Below are 18,731 nucleotides of genomic sequence, written 5' to 3' on the forward strand. Positions count from 1 at the left end.
GAATGGTCTATGATCAAGATCAAATATCTGGGTCTGTCAATGTCAAATATTTTTTATTGATTTGCCGGGTAAATGGGCGAAAGTGTATTCTTGTTTATTTTTAAATTTAAATAGATTTGCCTAAATAAAAATGGATTTTACTCCCGAGCTATCTGCATTTCAAGGCCTAATCGTGTCTGTGGACCACTCGCACTGTTTCTCAAGACTAACGTCTAGGGGCGGTAAACTAATTTTTCATATAACTTTTTTTCTATTATTTTAAGCTTTTAACTTAGTATATTATATTTAGCTTAGTTTTCAACAATTTAATATTCTTACCTAAAGGACTATTAACTCAAAACCACTCCGAATCACTTTCTTAAGGTATAAAACTTTTAAAATCTCTACTTAAACAAAATATTTAGAGGGAATTAAACAATACTCTTCGTTTCTTTCCTATATTCATATTAGTTATGTAAAATAATGCTGTTTGCACCTCCTTTTTACAGGAAACGAAGAAAAATTACAATTGGTTCTTGAAAGTATTTCAAAGTTTTTAAGGAATGAAAATTATGTCAATGAGGATGGTGTAATTGATACTATGGTGACAAAAATACGTAAATTTGCTCTATATATTGTTCTTAACTCTGACTTGAAGGCATTGAGGGAAATAGCTGAACTGGAGGGAGTATTTCTAGTCATACAGTCAATACCTGTTATACCCCGTTATCTCATGTGTGAAATGTTATGGAACCTTTATATGGAAAATTTTGCATGTGAAATGGTCACCTATTGCTATCCTTTTTTGGCTGTGGAAATTGCTGGAGCTTTTGTAGAAAACTACAAATATTACAATCCTACAAAAGGTCTTAAGAAACTGCGTAATTTGTCTGCAGCCTGTTACAAACTGATCTGCAGGCTACATTGTTTTCAATTTGATAGTACTATATTCAATAAGTTACTGAAAACTTGTTATGAAACTCTACAAAAATGCTTAAAATACTTCCCAAAACCTCCAAACAGTCATAGATTAAATATACTAAGCAAAGATGAATTGTACTTTTACAAAGGAGAATGTCTGGAAATATTTCTATTGTTGGTACATGAATGCTTTAGCTACTTTACTCAGGAGGTGAACTCGAGTTGTTCCTTTGACATCTATAGGTCAACATATAAAGCAGGTTGTTTTAAAGACAATCCTCCAACAATCAAAGTGTGTGAGTGTCCTAATAATATAGTATCAGAGTGTGTCAACAACTGTAACATATTGTTACTAGATGTCTTCCAAGAACTTGTAATGGATGTGAATGTTGACATATTTTGTGCTTGGAGTGAATTTGAAGTGAATCATATAAACATGCAGCAATCTATAGGAGAACTCTGCCACAAAGTCAGAACTGAACTGATTAACATAAGCAGTGTAGCTGAGCACCCAGTGGTCAGCATGATTCAACAAATGGCTCGTAAACCAGAAGTGATTAGTGATATCATCAACTTGACTGAGGCTGATGTGATAGTACAGAAGATAAATAGCAATATAGAGGAGAAGTTATCATGGATACATGCTTTAGTTAACAAGGAGCAGCTGTGCCAGCATGTGGACCTCATCTCTGTCATAGACACACATATAGATATGTTTGATGAACAGGAATGCTTAAAATTATACCACACGTTTACTAATTATTCTAAGAACAGCATTAATAATAGAGAAATAGTTACAAAAATGTCAATCAAACTATTCGAACACTGCAGTGTTTCAGACAAGCACAAGTTGTTGAAAGAGCATTTTAGCGACAGTCAATTCCATGACCTGAGCGATGATGAACTCTTCCACAGCACATTAAATGAAATGTTCAACAAATTTGTTGCTGTGCCCGAAGCAGACTACACGGAAGTGTTGAATGTATTTCTTCAGAACCCCAGGCAGGTCTTCAACAAAATATTTATTTTAGCTGAAGAAAATACCCAACTAACAAACACAATGTTGAAAATAATGCAAATGCTTAAGGATTATGCCAATTATTATTATGTCGCCGAAACAGACCCTTGCATAATAACTACAATAAAAACGAATCTGGATGAGGTTTCTGAATCAGAAATGAAACAAATAAATTTGGTGAAATTTTTAAGTGGTTTGAAATTAAATAATATTATACCAGGAACTAAATTGCTTCTTCTCATCATTATGCCGCATATGCACAAGGCACTGTTGCACAAAGATAATAATAAAATACATGTACAGATTCATCTACTGAATGAGGCATATACTATCCAAGAGCTGTTGGAGTACAGGGCACCCATGCTGGCCATGTTGAGTCAAGTGTTAGAGGTGGTCCGCTGGGGGAACATCAACGAATTTGTGCCAAAAGCTTCATCAACTCTACAGCTTGCTTTGAACTTCCAAAAGTCTTTAATAGAAACATACGATAATGGTATACCAAGTAAGTATCAATCTTCATATGAGTGCAAAATCATTGACATTTTTAATCTATACTGAAAAATGTGTAATTTTGTTTCTTTGTAATGGATAAAGTCAAAAACTACTGGAACAATTTTAAAAATTTTATCTCTGTTGGAAAGCTACACTCTTCCCGAGTAACATATACTATATTTTATCCCCGTGCGAAAAGCAGTTTAAATCGCGGGAAAATAGCTAATACATATAGTATTGTATAAATATGTATGTAGAATTATGTTATTGCTGCATAAACAAATTTTTTTACAGATGATGAAGGCGATTGGTTGAGGATCAGGCTGAAACGAAAAAATATGCAGCCACTGAATAATTATTATTTTAGAAAACTATTAGGTGGACAAAGTTCAAATTTCTTTCAATCAGTGAGTGGTATGCAGGTTGATAAGGACTCTAGCCGCAGCATAATAACCGTCTGGGTCGCTGAGGTAAGATTATACCTAGTACGAATTATTTAAAATACCTATCCATACTAGCATTTTCCATGATTTGAGCTGCCTCTGTCTTAAAAAATAATAGTTTAAAAAAACTAAAAAACACGCTTTTTATAGAAAAACGAACTAAAAAATAGAAAATAAATTTTAATGAATTTAAATTAAGAAAACAGTGTTAATCAATGAATATAAATTAATAATAGTGTGAATACAAAAAAAAAAAAATTAAAAAAAGCGTGGGGTGCATGGTGTCAATAGTTATAAATATTTTATTGACAGATATGTGTACAGTGATTTTCATTTCGATAATATCTTAAAAAGCACCCCACGCTTTTTTTAAATATTTTTTTTTGAATTCACACTATTCTTAATTTATATTCATTGATTAACACTGTTTTCTTAATTTAAATTCATTAAAATTTATTTTCTATTTTTTAGTTCGTTTTTCTATAAAACGTGTTTAGTTTTTAAACTATTATTTATTTTCTAGTTTTTAGTTTGTTTTAAAACTATTATTTGTTTTGTAGAATTAAAATTCTCTTTAGAATACAAAAAATTGTCAATATTAGAGAAAACGGCTAAAGATAATTATTGGAAATAAAAATTAACATCGAGTCCTGCCTTCTGAACTGAAAAATTCTAGAAAATTTTAATTAATTTTCTTACCTTATCGACTATAGATGAAAATTACATAAATTAACAAAAATCATATTTTGCAAATTGAAAAGAAGTCGGTGTCTAATGGATGTTACTAAGTTAATTTTGCCAGCCACTTCTAGGCCGATGCACCTAAAATTAGTTTTTTTTTTGCTTTTTAGTGTTTTGGGAAGTCGGTTTAATTTTTTTGTAAAAAGGTTATTTATTTAAAGCTTTTCAGTGATACGAATAGTTGTCACTATCCATACAAGTGGGAAGTTCTCATCAATACAAAGAATATAAGTCCAAACGAGGTATTTTACATATTCAGTTGTCGAGTTCCCTCGACTTTCTCTGGTCTCCATCATCAGGTCAGCTCCAAACCTTCACTGTTGCATAGGTCTTGTCAATACGAATAATTTAAGGCCAAACACGAGGTAGTTTACATATTCAGTTGTCGAGTTCCCTCGACTTTCTCTGGTCTCCATCATCAGGTCAGCTCCAAACCTTCACTGTTGCATAGGTCTTGTCAATACGAATAATTTAAGGCCAAACACGAGGTAGTTTACATATTCAGTTGTCGAGTTCCCTCGACTTTCTCTGGTCTCCATCATCAGGTCAGCTCCAAACCTTCACTGTTGCAAAGGACTTGTCAATACAAATAATTTAAGCCCAAACACGAGGTAGTTTACATATTCAGTTGTCGAGTTCCCTCGACCCTCTCTGGTCTCCATCATCAGGTCAGCTCCAAATCTTCACAGTTGAATAGTGCTTTTAGGCGTACACCTGAGTGTCAAGTTTTTACCCTATGTATGCCTACCACTTTTGAAGGTTGCCCTCGATTTCTTAGGGTTTCCGTCATCAGATCCTGAGCTGATGACTATGGGACCAACTGGCAGCTATTCTGAGTCGAACAAAAAAAGAATCACGTAAATCGGTCTATAAACCTCGGAGTAATCGATGTGTATGTGTAACCTCCTCCTTTTTGGGAAGTCGGTTAAAAATGGAATAATTTTATCAAATTAGTGTATTGTCATCGGTCCTCAATAAATCTACAAAGTTTGAACGAAATCTGGCCGTTTAAAGTGGGTCAAAATCGCGCCCAAAGAAGTCGGTTACAAACATACAGGTGAAGCTAATAAAAAGCGTGTAAAAAAAATTGGTTGCCTGTAAAGTCGGTTTACAGACGGTAGTTAGACGTGACAACGTCAAACACTAAAGTAGTGTAATACACAGTAGGAGTGGAAATTGTGCATGCAGCCCGTAGTATCGAGTCACGGTGTCATGTCAAAAAGATTTGAAGAATATTTGAACATAAAGAATGCCAATGAAGGTGTTCAGGAACAAGGCCTGCTGTATTAAAGTACAAAAACTTCGTTTACCTGAACAGCATCAAAGAATCTCTTGTCATGACAATCTTGTACTTATACCCGTCACGTGTCAACCGACACGCTGATATTCGAAAATTGTTTCTGCGGGTCGATATTCCGAGCCGCCATAAAGTTCGGTCCTTACTATTTTTCCAGATAATTAGTTCCGCCACATTGGAAGAATGGTGTGTTGTATGGGACAACTTGACGCGCCACATCCCAGACGTCGAAATCCTATACAGCTTCTACGAAGCGGTACAAATGATCGGGATGTCTGTAGAGGACACTCGCACAGCTGCAACTAGGGCGTGCTTATATTACTGCATACAAAATCTTGTTTACATAATACGGGTAATTACTTTCATATTCTACTTAAATTATGAAGCCTCTTTCAACATGACCTTTTGATAAATCAATGGGGGAGGTCGTTCAGCAGTGATTTTTTAAATGTTTATTATTGACTAGCTGTTGCCCGCAACTTCGTCTGCGTGGGCAATATAGAATCGTCAAAATACTACTTATCCCGTAGGTGCATTCTTTCACGTGACAGTATAATTAGGATTAGCACTTAGCAGTCACATAGATTCATTGATCAAGGTTGTGTTGTCGATGTGACCATTTATCTAAACAAAAGAAGTAAAGTTTGTGACGTTGTGAATATCTCTGGATCCAGTCAGCCAATTTGGAAAATGATTACGTATGGTGCGTAAGTAATTTTCACAGGAAACAGTTATAATCTATGTCTATATGTTTTGAGTCTGACAAAGCTGTCATTTGCACATTTTCTGCAGCTGCTGCGACTAATCAGAAGCCAGAAAGTCTGTCAGTCTTACCATGGATATCGGCTTGTGTAGTTGACTGGATTGAAGATAGGTAGATAGGTAGTCGCTCCAAGCAAAATATTGGTACTCAAACAGATTCGGTGACTGGAAGCCAACACCAACATAGTTGGGGAATAGCTGGATGGATGATAAAATGAGTCATCATCATCAGCAGGCGCATAGGGTAGGATAGTTTCACTACTGGGGAGAAACACTTGTATGACGGGGATTTTCTGTGCACTTACTCACTATGGTAAGGCTGACCCCACACGCCTAATGTGGGGGAGGCCTAAGCCGGGACTCCACCGAAATGTTTGCATTAGTTCACGAATAGTATCTGTGAGAGTCCACTTCATGTGTTCGTACTTGAAACCTGCAGTTTTGCCAAGATTTTCAAAATGTACGCTTGCAATTTGTCATTTCTTGGTGGAGCCAGCAAATCGAAAGAAACATAAGTGTTGTATACTGTGCGTCACTACCGCACACCGGGAAAATTTCGCTCTTGCGGAGGTCGTTTATATACCATATTTTGTGTCACACAGGACGACAGTAAGTATCCACCGAAACACTTTCAAAGATCTGATGAACGAACAAATCAGACCTGACTTGGTCACCTGGGGCCAATCAGAGCTCTATGAAGCGATCATATACTTTGGCTCCTACTGTTATTGTGGTTTCTGAAAATTTATTCACCTCATTCAACGATGAATGTAATTCTGATGGTACTATTAAGAACACTTGCTTAGCGCAGAAGCTGACGTTGGCAGGGGCCCGATTCTCCTAATTTTACTTAAGCGACCTTCGATTGACGTTCGACTCGATTCGACTGAGATCCAATCCCGACTCGATTACCGTTGAAGCGTATGTGGCATTACGCTATTTTTTCTTTGAAATAAACGTTTTTATCCTTTTCTGTCATTCAATAATGAATCATTTTGTCTGCAAATGATTTACGATTGCAAAATGATTGTACAGCAAACTACCGTATAGACCAAAATCATCAAAATAGCAGACCAATCGCACACCAATCAAATGTCAATCGAATACGATTGGTCTTTTATTAGTAGCAGAATGCCCGATATGGTTAAAACTGCTATTACGATCATATTGCGATTCGATTTCTATTCGATTTTGACATTATTAACTTAGGAGAATCGGGGCCCAGGTCGACTCTTTTGACTTCTCGAATAGGATACCTACCATTGGTTTTTGTGCAATGCACACCTGCAATGCATGCTGGAATAGGATAGGATACAGGTGGATAGGATTTGCAACAGAAAACAATTCTGTCTTTGTGGTTGAATGACATCAAACGTAGTTTTATATAAAAGGTGTTTTTTTTAGACTTGGCTTGGGTCTTACTGAGACTGTTCGTAATCGTGACCAGTGTATTTGCGATCAGAAGTTGAAAGTAAGCATGTCTCTGTTTTCAGACGCATAAAGCATTTTACGTGTGTATGGTATTAAATCGAGAAAGCTCCCATTTCTTATCTGCACTTTGTATCTGGGCTTGTTCTTAAAGCTACAGAATCCTACATCACCTACCTACCTCACGCTTAGCAGCGCTTGCGAGAGACAGATCCTCATTTCTTCTAGGATTCAGTTTACATATTTTGCATCAGAAAAAATAATTAAGGTCTACTTAATACGACTCACTCAAAGTAATTTGTTTTAAGGCCACCACATTAGTGGAAGATAAGCTAAACTATGTTTATGAAAAAATCCTGATATGAACTCCATCTGTAACTTTAAATGATAATTAATTGTTATACTAAAGTCATCATTTTTGACATAATGTTCAAAAAATAATTTAGATGGCACCGTTTTAAATTTGGCTGAGAATTATTAATTTTCCTTTCATCAAGGTAATAATTATAATTGGATTTTGATGTGGCACTTCAAACTGACAAACACTATTGAAATGTCTATCGAAAAATTACACTACGTGTTAAAATATGGTGAATTACGGAAAATACACTCTATAAAGAATGTATGGTAATTTATTGTCATTTACCACCTCGCTCCTTTGACAAATTTTATGTATTTTATTTAACACAGATTACCACAGACAAAATTTTCATATTTTTTTTTTCTTCCGAAGTTACTTATGAAGGTGTGATTTTCTGTGTAAAATGTGTTAATAATAAGCCGATCAACTAATATAAGTACAACATTCAAATGTACAGTTTTGACAAACAGATTGCGTTTCGTAATATTTTACATCTTGAATTCACAAAATTAATCGTATCTTTTGATAGAGTGAATCGATTTCGATGAAACAAAAACTAAGTAATACCCCAAGTTACGTAGAATTTTTGTATATAAGCATTGTCTGCATTGAGATCGTAGATTTTACGTGAATCCCGAACAAACAAACAGATAAACAGACAAAAATGACAAAAATGATGGAAATGGGTTCTGTTAGTTATCCTTTAACATGCTGGCAATTTTTTTTGTCAATTTCTTCAATGTACAAAAATTACTTTTCTACAGATTTATTATATGTATAGATAAATATTTAAGAAAATTTCAATGATAATTTATCAACATGTATGGTTTTTGTTCCAGTACAAATTTTTCCAAGGACGGTCCTTGACTGATCGACGAGTGGTATGCGTCATGTATAGTTTGTCCAAGTTCCTGCAAGACACAAATATAGAAGACGTCGAAGAGATTGGATCCAGATTAATGCCTTTGTTTGCTTTCTTGGTCGAAAAGAAGAACCTATACACCTCTGATGTGACGAGTTATTTCCGAAATACCAATTATTATGCACTGGTTTGTAGAGCGTTTAACATCGAACAGTCTCAAGAAAATGGAAGCACGTAATGAGATGATATATGTTTCCTAAACTTACTTTTGTGTCTATAACGAATCTTGTGGAGCGGAATTCTGTTACGGGTAAAACGTCACATTTCTGTCGGTGATTAAAATAAACAAACACTCATTAACAATTTTTCTTTAATTATTCATTCAATAATGATTATAAAAATAAATCAATACAAGTTTAACCCATAAATGACTTTTGTCAGTGCATATCTGTTCTGAGCCAAAAGTATTCCGTATTGTTGGATATGCTATAAATCTGTATTTATCAAGTGTCAACACCATTCAGAGATGTATCTGTATATGTATATAACATTGAGTACATATCGAAGTAGTAGAGCAGTTCCTAGAGAAAAGTTATTAAGAAAGGTTATAGAAAATCCGGACCAGTTATTTTGTAATAGAAAAAAATTCCAAAGCTCAAAAGCTAAGGGCCAACCTTTTTGGTAAGTTTAACATCGAAAAAGTGTAGCCTATCGAATAGGAGAGGAATAGTGAAATGTGGAAAGTACCGATTTTTCGTCGTCGTGCGACAAAACGTAAAGTTTTTTCTGGGTTCACCACACTCCCAGCATATCAGGTTAGGACATGCACCGAAACGCCGAAGGAAACTAATTTTTGCACATGCAAGCCGTAATTACACTGGTACGGCGCGTACAAGTCTTTGTTCGATTTGGCGAACAAATGTGCGATAACAATTTTGGCTAAAACGCCGCGATTCCAAGAAGTCTTTCGTAACGCAGTTGAACTTAAACTACATATAAAAAAAACATTGTAAATTTAAGCTTACCGCTTACTATTACATCAATCATTATATTCTTCGTTAATACATGGAAGTACACTCGTCAGGGTCAGCGCGGATGCATGTGGTCGCTATCCAACCACTTTAATCAATTAAGTTGATTAAAATCTTGATAGACTATTTTTCCCTTCACTCGACACCACATTTGTCTGCGCTAACCCTTACGATGTAGTTTAGCTACCGATCTTAAGCTTTGTCCTTATGCCTAATTAAAGTAATAAATTCCGATTAAATAAGAATGTACTGGTGTTACTGATGATTACCATACGTTAACACTACAGTCGAAAAGTCGTAGTTTGCTTTTTCTTTCCGCAGTGTCCTCCCATCTGTTTACACATCTCGCACAGCTCCATTGGGTGCTCTCCAACATCTTCCTTGTCTTTTTTGTAGTCAGTAGGTTGAAGGCTTCTCTACAAATACAAAGAAGGTATGTATTTAATAAAGCATTATTCAGAAAATAGACAGGCAATGTGCTATTCTAGGGGAATTTCTACAACTATGTCGAGTATCATCTATTTACGACGCCGAGACATTCAGAATCCATTTACCCACCACACCTGTATAAGTATAATTACGGGTCATGTCAAAGCTATACATATTATTATGCAGTTACCTACTACTGCATTGTTATGTCGCCTATAGATATTAAATTGACGGATATTGTGAGCTTCAAATATCTACTAAACACGTTATGATTTTAAAAGAAAGTTACCTGATTTTTCGGATACACTTGTCTTTTGCACCTTCTACATTGTTGACATTTATCACGCCAGGTCAGAAGGCTCACCCAAAAGTTACCGCAGCTGCACCTAAACTCCCCGTATAAGGCTTCAGACCTGGACTGGAATAGAAAACAAAATCTTGAGATGCGTACAATTTGATACACAGTTACCCAAGTTATAAATAAGTAAGATTTGTATAAAATAGTTACTTACACTGACTACCGTCCGACCATATGGTACAGATATATCTCGTCTGACAGGGGCAGCTGGCTGAAATGTACATACAATTTAGTTTCCTACTTAAAATGAAGTTCACACTCACAGTATCTACCAAATACGACTGGCTCCTTTGTATAGTAGGTAATCACGAGCGCTACTAATTAAACATAAAGGTCTGGGTTTGATTCGACATCAATCGATTGTAAAATTCACAAACTGAAAAAAAGTTTAGCCATTTATTACTACATCTGCTATCTCGAGTTTTTTTTTTTTTGCAATTATTTAATTAATAAAAATTAAAAAAGAATGTAATTGTCTGAAAATCTATAGGTACTGATATAAAGCTGAAGTTGGTTTGCTTGAATGCGCTAATCTCAGGAACTACTGGTCCGATTTGAAAAAATATTTCAGTGATAAATAGCCCATTTATCGAGGAATGTTATTGTTGAAATGTACTTGTTATCCGGGTTCGTGCAGAGCTCGCACGGGATGCGGGTGTAACCGCTGACAGAATGTATTAACTTTATTTTATAAGAACACGATACCTTGACGTAGGAATAAGGTGTTGAGAATCTCTGTACTCTAGACGCGGATGCGGGTGGCGTCCTAGAATACTCAGGATAGGAGCGATGTACTGGTACCGTCGACCTCGGCACGTACACAGTACTTTCGGCGTCCTGCTAATTGTAAATTAAGTATTGCTTTAGATATGTCACCAGGTATACATATATGTATAAACATATAGGTACCTAAGTAAACAGATACTCTGTCGCATATCCTGTAAAAATCCTTTTAATATTATAAAAGCGAAAGTTTGTAGTTAATGAGCTGATTTTGATTATACTTGGCAGTGATATGACTCAGGTAGGTACGCTTCAGAATAACATACAGACTACTTTTTATTTGGGACTATGAACTAAATAGTTGCTCAGGAAGCGGGTGAAACCGCTGGCAGAAGCTAGAACACACAAGTGCCTCCTACCCAGGGGAAAACACTGGATACTTAGTAAATTGTTTTCCTAATAGGTAGGTATAGGTACAATATTTCTGAAGAAAACTGGAACGCATAATGAATTAAAATATTTCTTACCTACCTATGGTTTAATCAATTATTTTTTGTCAGAGGCAATATAACAACACGACATAAAAATGGATAAGGTAAACAAAATGTTACTCACACCACATGAGAAGCAACCTCCCATTTCTTACACGATTTTATCACTGTATGTATAAAATAAAAGAAAACAAAACCACTATGGAACCTTAATAACTATCACTTGGTAGAAAAACAATCCCGTATTGAGTAGACAGGCCGAACGGAGTAAAGTAAACAAAGCTAGTTTAGAGCGTATGAAAGGATAACCTAATGTCAATCACTGACTTCAATTTTCTAGCAACAATCACTTTTAAATAGTAGTACCCTCATAAGGTGAACAAAATACCAAATATTATGTATGTATAAATAATTTCATGAATACCGTTCAGTCACAAAATAAATCTCTACGCGACAAAGCCAAACTCCTTATTAACCTACAGAAACACAACTGCATTTATTTATAGATCTTCATCACATGGTTGATGATAAGAAATGCATCAATAAGCTGATTTGCTCAGGGCCCCGATTCTCCTACGTTAATAATGTCAAAATCGAATAGAAATCGAATCGCAATATGATCGTAATAGCAGTTTTAACCATATCGGGCATTCTGCTACTAATAAAAGACCAATCGTATTCGATTGACATTTGATTGGTGTGCGATTGGTCTGCTATTTTGATGATTTTGGTCTATACGGTAGTTTGCTGTACAATCATTTTGCAATCGTAAATCATTTGCAGACAAAATGATTCATTATTGAATGACAGAAAAGGATAAAAACGTTTATTTCAAACAAAAAATAGCGGAATGCCACATACGCTTCAATCGTAATCGAGTCGGGATTGGATCTCAGTCGAATCGAGTCGAACGTCAATCGAAGGTCGCTTAAGTAAACTTAGGAGAATCGGGCCCCAGGTCTACGACAAAGGATTTTCTGAAACAAAGACGCATAATATTTAAGAATTCCCCTAGTTGTTTCAGCAGTGTTACCATATTAAAAAAAAAACAACTAACGAAAAGAAGCTGTGGATACCTCAAATTGTTTGCAAAATGTGCTCTGAATACTTGCGGCAGAGGGTCAGTGGTAAATGAAGCCGTATGAGGTTCGGGGTGCCTATGCAATGGAGAGAACAAAAAAATACCTTTGATGACTGTTACTTCTGCTGTGTTAATTTGCGTGGTGTCGGTGTTAAAAAAATGATTTATGCAAACATACAATCGACTAAAAGACCTTCACCACATTCGAAGGAAGTACCTGTTCCAGCATTCTGTTCTAACCGTGAACCATTATTCGAATGGGGAATGATTTCTTTATACCTACTATATAACGAGGAAATTCCCTAGTCTTAGGGAGAAGATAAAAACGGGTATTTTTGATGGCCCACAGATAAGATTGATGAAAAATACTAAATTCTGAAGTTCGATGAACAGGGCCCCGATTCTCCTAAGTTAATAATGTCAAAATCGAATAGAAATCGAATCGCAATATGATCGTAATAGCAGTTTTAACCATATCGGGCATTCTGCTACTAATAAAAGACCAATCGTATTCGATTGACATTTGATTGGTGTGCGATTGGTCTGCTATTTTGATGATTTTGGTCTATACGATAGTTTGCTGTACAATCATTTTGCAATCGTAAATCATTTGCAGACAAAATGATTCATTACTGAATGACAGAAAAGGATAAAAACGTTGATTTCAAAGAAAAAATAGCGGATACCACATACACTTCAATCGTAATCGAGTCGGGATTGGATCTCAGTCGAATCGAGTCGAATGTCAATCGAATGGCGCTTAAGTAAAATTAGGAGAATAGGGGCCGTTGGAAACGTTTTAATCCTTTTCTGTCATTCAATAATGAATCATTTTGTCTACAAATGATTTACGATTGCAAAATGATTGTACAGCAAACTACCGTATAGACCAAAATAGCAGACCAATCAAATGTCAATCGAATACGATTGGTCTTTTATTAGTAGCAGAATGCCCGTTCATATTGCGATTCGATTTCTATTCGATTTTGACATTATTAACTTAGGAGAATCGGGCCCCTGTATCAAGAACTGCCGAGCTGCCATAGAAATGTAATATCTCCGTATGGTAGCTGCTCTAGGTGACTTCCACCCACCTTTGTTAACAAAAATTGTTGACACACATCCACTCTCTGTTTTATCGTCAGCGCAAATGACTCGTGGAAGTAACTTCAGCAGAATTTTGTTCATTGTTGTTATCGTCACATTAAAGATTGCAACACATGCCTACCTACTTACAATGTAAGACTTACTGCGACGACTACTATTATATTCTTGTATAGACACTTTCTTTACACTTTCCGTTAGGTACCATCATCATTCGTTTACAGTTTACTTACAGGTTTAGAATCTAAATCTATGTAATATCTAAAGTTCATTTTCTTTGTGATAATACCTACCACAAAATTCAAGAAATAGTTTCGTTTTGTAGGTATACAACCTAGCTAAATATTTATGCTCTCCCAGCCATAGTCGATGGTAATGTCTGATGGTGTTCAAATTGTCAGTTTAAATTCAAGTAACAATGTTTCTTTATATAGTTTCATTTTGTAGTTGTGATGAGCCAGAACTCAAATCTAATTTCAACGACGACACGTTTCCCAGTTCTGATCAAATTTGGGGAATGATAGGAACTATATTAGCAACAGTCGCGTGTTGGGTTGTGTATACAAAGGTATGAAAACAAACATACGTACATTTTTACTGGCCTTCAGTATGATAGATATAACTTTATTATAAGCAAATCTTCTATTTCACAGAATTCTATTCAACATTTATTATTTGTGCATAGCAAATCAGATTTGGACATGCTGACCGCCTGTAACTCGATCTATTCTATCGTTATAATCTTTTCAGATAAGGGTCGGCAGAAAAAGGTATCAAGATCATCACAATATCATGCCTTGCAAACCAAGGGTCACCCGCAGAGGACACATGTCATAATAAGCATATAAATTAAACCATTTAGTACTCTATAGAAATATATCTTTATTCCTAAAAATAATATGGCTTATTCTTATAAAATATAAATGTCGATAATATAAAATGTATAATATAAAAGCAATTTAACTACCCAAAAACACCACCAACAATAATAATATTGAAAACCAACAAAATAATATAAATATAGGAATTATAATTCAGATATCAATAAGTATCGTTTAACAGGAACATTGTATCTTTTGCATATTTCTTGCAGTCCTGCAAAAGATACTTGTATTCATCTTCTACCTGACCTCTCTTCAGTAAGAACACTAATATATACTGATATGGAAACACTGGAACGTTATGGCGAGCGAAAAACCGGAGTTTAACTCGTTCAATAATCTTCATATCCACGAAACAGTAATCAGCTGTGCAGCAACTCCCTGGAGTCCTGTGAATAGTTATAATGTGTATTGACAGTTAATTCAGGAAAATATAGAAACAACAAAACAACCAAAGTTTTTCAGATCCAAATTATGCTGCTAAGAAACAAACGATATTATTCTTTGAAATAATACCAAAGAAGGAATCTCTGCTATCTCAATGGTGACACTTTTAGCTTGTTATGGGCAGTATGTTATACTTAAATATTCATGAGTATTTGAGATTAATAAAAATGTATAGATCTACATATTGTTTGAATTTAAACATCTAAATTAATTTACCTTGGATCATATGTAACAGGCTTTGCTTTTAAAGTCTTGAATATCATCTGATAATATTGTCGGTACTTTCTCTTCATGATCAGAACAATTTGTTTTCCCTCAAAAGGAAATTTGGCACTTAGTGCATCAAGTTCTAAGTGCCAGAAGACGGCTGCTTTCGCTACTTCCACACTAGTTGTGTCAATCTCCAGTATTCTCGGGTGTTTGAGCCACTCGTACAGATATTCCTGTAATAGAAAAAGTGTTAGTTTTAATTTCTTTTGATATACAGATTGCTCCAGATTAGTCAGCAATTTATATTAATTAAATAAATCATATATATAATATAGTTATCGTGAAATACAAACCTGTAAGAACTTCTTGCATCGAAAACTGTCGTAAATAAAGTTGACGTGAATCAACCATTTCCCGGTAGCGAGGGCGCACACCATCATCCCCGTGAAGGTATCATCTGGCAACACCGCCACAAAGTGTGTTGCCAACATCTCCATTTTTGTATTTTCTGCCACTACGCCGCCTAATTCATTTATCATCGCAGCGATTCTCTCTCGGTTCTAAGAAAAAAAATGTTTAATGTAATCTAAAGTTTTTATAGAGCTTTGTACAGTCTAGGTGTACCAATGTACGCGGACATCAGTCTCTTGTGCATAGGGACCATAGTTGAATAAGTACAGGCCGCAAGAAAAGGAACGCGTGCCTATTCCCGCCTCGCGACGCATACAAAAATATGTGGACGGACGCATAACTGACTACGCGAATCGGAGCTTAATAATTCAATGTAAGTAAAGCATATAAAGTACTTTTGTTTTCCAAAACTATAAAAAAGATCAACTATGAAGTAGGATCTGATTAACCATATAAATTGATTAATGTGTAAATCACCCAATATTGATTTCGACATTTCAATAACTTATGGAGGGTTTATGCAAAGCCAGCATATAGTCTTTGTTTCATACTTACATTAATGCTCTCTGAGAGCATAAAAATTTTCTTCTCACAAGCACAAATCAAATTCTGCTTCAGTTTCCATGACTCTTCAGATGTCCCACTAGGAGAATGATAGTCACTATCTGTAACAGTAAATACTTCAGTAAAATTAAATGTAAAGGAAATTAATCTTGGCAGAATAGTGGTCTCTAAATAAATGAGACTTGTTTTTTCAGTATTTTTTTTTTATGTAGTCTCAATAAATTGCAATAGTAAATATGTAATTTACCTGAGGTCATTTCACACAAGCTGGCTTTAATTTTGGTGGACACCTGCATCTTCCCCTTTATTGGGCTGTAATTGGAAGCTTTCTTCTTAAGTTTGTAGTTCTGAATGTACTTCTGAAATGGCAGATAGTTGGCAGTCTTCTCTTTGCCACTTTCTATTAATTTTCGGAAACTCACTTTTTTGGGAGTACTCTGCCTACTGAAAGTTCTGTAAACATTATATAAATTTAATATTATATCACAAAATGGCTTGCTTTTTACTGCACACTGGTAGAACAGAAGGCTGAACATATTTACAATTAACAGATATAAATGATTATTGGTGTTTCAGTAACAGCTTAATCATGTAACTTGTTTGATTCTTGAAGCATGTAGGTAAATATGAATATAAAAGTTATTTCCCATAATATGAAATTAAATGCAGTAACTTTTATTTTAACTATTCTAATAGAGATAGACAGAAGAGAGAAATTGTGACCTATATCAAAAGTTGTTTGGAGCAACAAAGCAGTTTCCCATTAGGTAAAGCATGAAGTAATTAGTAATAATATACAACTGAAATATACTTAGGCAGATCCCAGACATGCCAATATTCAATTTGTAACTCACTCATTCCCCAACTTTGAGAGGAAAGTTTTAAAGGGACTTGAAGTGGGGGTTTGTTTTTCTTCAACTTTTTTGCAATCAATTTCTTGATAAATATCCTCAACAGACCAACCTATTTGTCGCCGCACAGTCTTCGGTTTTCTAGTCTTTTCTAACGATGGCACAAAATCCACACAATCCTCTCCTGGGTCAATGAAACCAGCTTTGTAATGTACTACAGTCTCCTTGGATGTCACTTTAAAGTGTTCAGCCTTAAGATGTTCTAAGTATGCTAGTTTTTCAGTATATATGTCATGGCACACTGGACAGACATAATGGTGCAGCTTCACATTGGTTGTGCACCTATTGAAATGTATGACATAGTTGTCATACTGATCAAATTTCTCATCACAAAGTACACAAGTGACATCCATGTCCTCAGGTATATCAGGCAGTGGCTGTGTAGCTCGCGGGGGAAGAGATTGGGTAGCCCTGACTGTTTGCTGGCTGCCTACTACATCTGATGCTACAAGAGTTTCATTGCTGCTTGATCTTTGCAATTGATTTTGCTCTATAGTGCATGTGGTCCGACAAGTATGTGTGCCCAACTTGCTATAGGACTCATTGCAACCTCCACATTTAATGGAATCAACATCACTGTCCGTCTCATCACTTATTTCATGGAAAATACTGCTGTTGCTGTCCATGTTGTCTTTGAAAAAGTTTTGATCATTGTCCCCTTCAGCAGAAACATATTCTTCCATACTGCCATCATGCATATGAAACTCTTTAGTAAAGAAGTCATTGTAGTCACTTACAGAAGGCTTGTTTATGTTGGTTTCTGTTAACATTAAAATAAATAACACAAGAAAACATGAGTATAAACAAGGTCAGTTATAAAACATTAAACCATGTACATACATTAAATAACTTTTGGGTACCTGGACATTTTCTTATCAAATTGTCGATTCTTTCACATTGCTGCTTAAACAAATAAGCAGTGCTCAGATTCTCTATACATGAGGAGCAAACGCGATCTGATAATCCGTCACCTTCGTATATCTAGAAAATAATCAAACGAGTTGGTTGATTACAACCAACCAGCATCATGCGGTGGACAACACAGTCTCGCAATAAGTAATTTAGTACTTACTTGAATATTCGTGAAAGACATCACCATATCAGATAACTTAATGCATTCATCTTGTTCGAATATTGAACAAAAATCACCTAGTTTCAAGCACAGTCTACATTTATGAAAACGGGAATCCATTTTCTATGAATAAACTTTTGGTTCAAAGTACCAATGCCATTGCCCAATATTTACATTTAATTGACACCTTCAAACGGTGCTTCGAGTACACACATTTAGCATAAAAATAGTGATCAAACAAGAATAAGTAGCTAAAATGAAGCCAATAATAACCGCCTCTTCAGTTTGAATTTGACAGAAGGGACACTGTTCAACGATTTTGACATCCGCCAATTGGTTAGTGATGTGCCCAGATCACTAAAAACCACTGACCTCTATATATATCACTGGACAGGCTGTTCCGTACGTTTGACAGCAATTTTTTTGTGCCCATTTGAAGCGCCAATATCGTCTAAGCGAGTGTCCACAGAACTAATTTTGACGTATAATTTCAAATGGCTGTGAGAGAAGTGTTTGATCATTGGTTCACTGTAAAATAATTTTAGTACCACGGACACTTGCTACGTCTAACAGCGCCAAAATGGCGATTATCAAACGGGCACAAAAGCACGTTGACAGCAGCCTGTCCAGTGTATAAATATAGAGGTCAGTGCTAAAAACTGTCTTTCGTCAAATTATTTTCAATCAATAAATAATAGCATTGAGATAGCGTGG

The 18,731-nt window shown here is 35.4% G+C and overlaps 3 protein-coding genes and 1 long non-coding RNA gene across 4 annotated transcripts; 2 read left to right on the plus strand and 2 right to left on the minus strand.

Moving 5' to 3' along the window:
• Positions 1–29: 29 nt before the first annotated feature.
• On the plus strand, positions 30–8,667 carry LOC110371817 (uncharacterized). The gene is made up of 5 exons (XM_021328220.3): positions 30–221; positions 489–2,420; positions 2,705–2,880; positions 5,049–5,243; positions 8,282–8,667. The coding sequence occupies exons 1-5, from the start codon at positions 131–133 to the stop codon at positions 8,540–8,542; spliced, it is 2,655 nt and encodes an 884-aa protein (XP_021183895.3). The 5' UTR covers positions 30–130; the 3' UTR covers positions 8,543–8,667.
• Positions 8,668–9,563: 896 nt separating this feature from the next.
• On the minus strand, positions 9,564–11,818 carry LOC110371834 (uncharacterized). The gene is made up of 5 exons (XM_021328245.3): positions 11,461–11,818; positions 10,828–10,959; positions 10,277–10,333; positions 10,054–10,182; positions 9,564–9,751 (listed from the first exon to the last, which is right to left on the minus strand). Exons 1-5 carry the CDS (start codon positions 11,482–11,484, stop codon positions 9,617–9,619), a joined length of 477 nt encoding a protein of 158 aa, XP_021183920.3. The 5' UTR covers positions 11,485–11,818; the 3' UTR covers positions 9,564–9,616.
• A 1,976-nt stretch (positions 11,819–13,794) lies between these two features.
• Positions 13,795–14,419, plus strand: LOC110371841 (uncharacterized). The gene is made up of 2 exons (XR_002429314.3): positions 13,795–14,089; positions 14,272–14,419. It is a non-coding gene; the product is annotated as an uncharacterized LOC110371841 (long non-coding RNA).
• On the minus strand, positions 14,406–18,305 carry LOC110371825 (uncharacterized). Its single transcript, XM_021328231.3, has 8 exons — positions 18,018–18,305; positions 17,806–17,926; positions 16,889–17,705; positions 16,282–16,487; positions 16,026–16,135; positions 15,413–15,619; positions 15,066–15,292; positions 14,406–14,791 (listed from the first exon to the last, which is right to left on the minus strand). The coding sequence occupies exons 1-8, from the start codon at positions 18,135–18,137 to the stop codon at positions 14,563–14,565; spliced, it is 2,037 nt and encodes a 678-aa protein (XP_021183906.3). The 5' UTR covers positions 18,138–18,305; the 3' UTR covers positions 14,406–14,562.
• Positions 18,306–18,731: the final 426 nt, after the last annotated feature.

The sequence above is a fragment of the Helicoverpa armigera genome, chromosome 5, assembly GCF_030705265.1.
Source record: "Helicoverpa armigera isolate CAAS_96S chromosome 5, ASM3070526v1, whole genome shotgun sequence".
Classification (NCBI taxonomy): domain Eukaryota; kingdom Metazoa; phylum Arthropoda; class Insecta; order Lepidoptera; family Noctuidae; genus Helicoverpa; species Helicoverpa armigera.

Excerpts from the sequence above, each read along its gene's own strand:
- LOC110371834 (XM_021328245.3), bottom strand. The coding sequence starts at position 11,484 with ATGGGAGGTTGCTTCTCATGTGGT. Across the intron at positions 10,960-11,460 it reads GAGGTTGCTTCTCATGTGGT|GACGCCGAAAGTACTGTGTA; the intron begins GTGAGTAACATT and ends TACAATTAGCAG. Across the intron at positions 10,183-10,276 it reads ATGGTCGGACGGTAGTCAGT|TCCAGGTCTGAAGCCTTATA; the intron begins GTAAGTAACTAT and ends TTTCTATTCCAG.
- LOC110371825 (XM_021328231.3), bottom strand. The coding sequence starts at position 18,137 with ATGGATTCCCGTTTTCATAAATGTAGACTGTGCTTGAAACTAGGTGAT. Across the intron at positions 17,927-18,017 it reads TGTCTTTCACGAATATTCAA|ATATACGAAGGTGACGGATT; the intron begins GTAAGTACTAAA and ends ATTATTTTCTAG. Across the intron at positions 15,293-15,412 it reads GATGCAAGAAGTTCTTACAG|GAATATCTGTACGAGTGGCT; the intron begins GTTTGTATTTCA and ends TTTCTATTACAG.
- LOC110371817 (XM_021328220.3), top strand. The coding sequence starts at position 131 with ATGGATTTTACTCCCGAGCTATCTGCATTTCAAGGCCTAATCGTGTCT. Across the intron at positions 222-488 it reads AAGACTAACGTCTAGGGGCG|GAAACGAAGAAAAATTACAA; the intron begins GTAAACTAATTT and ends TCCTTTTTACAG. Across the intron at positions 5,244-8,281 it reads ATCTTGTTTACATAATACGG|TACAAATTTTTCCAAGGACG; the intron begins GTAATTACTTTC and ends TTTTTGTTCCAG.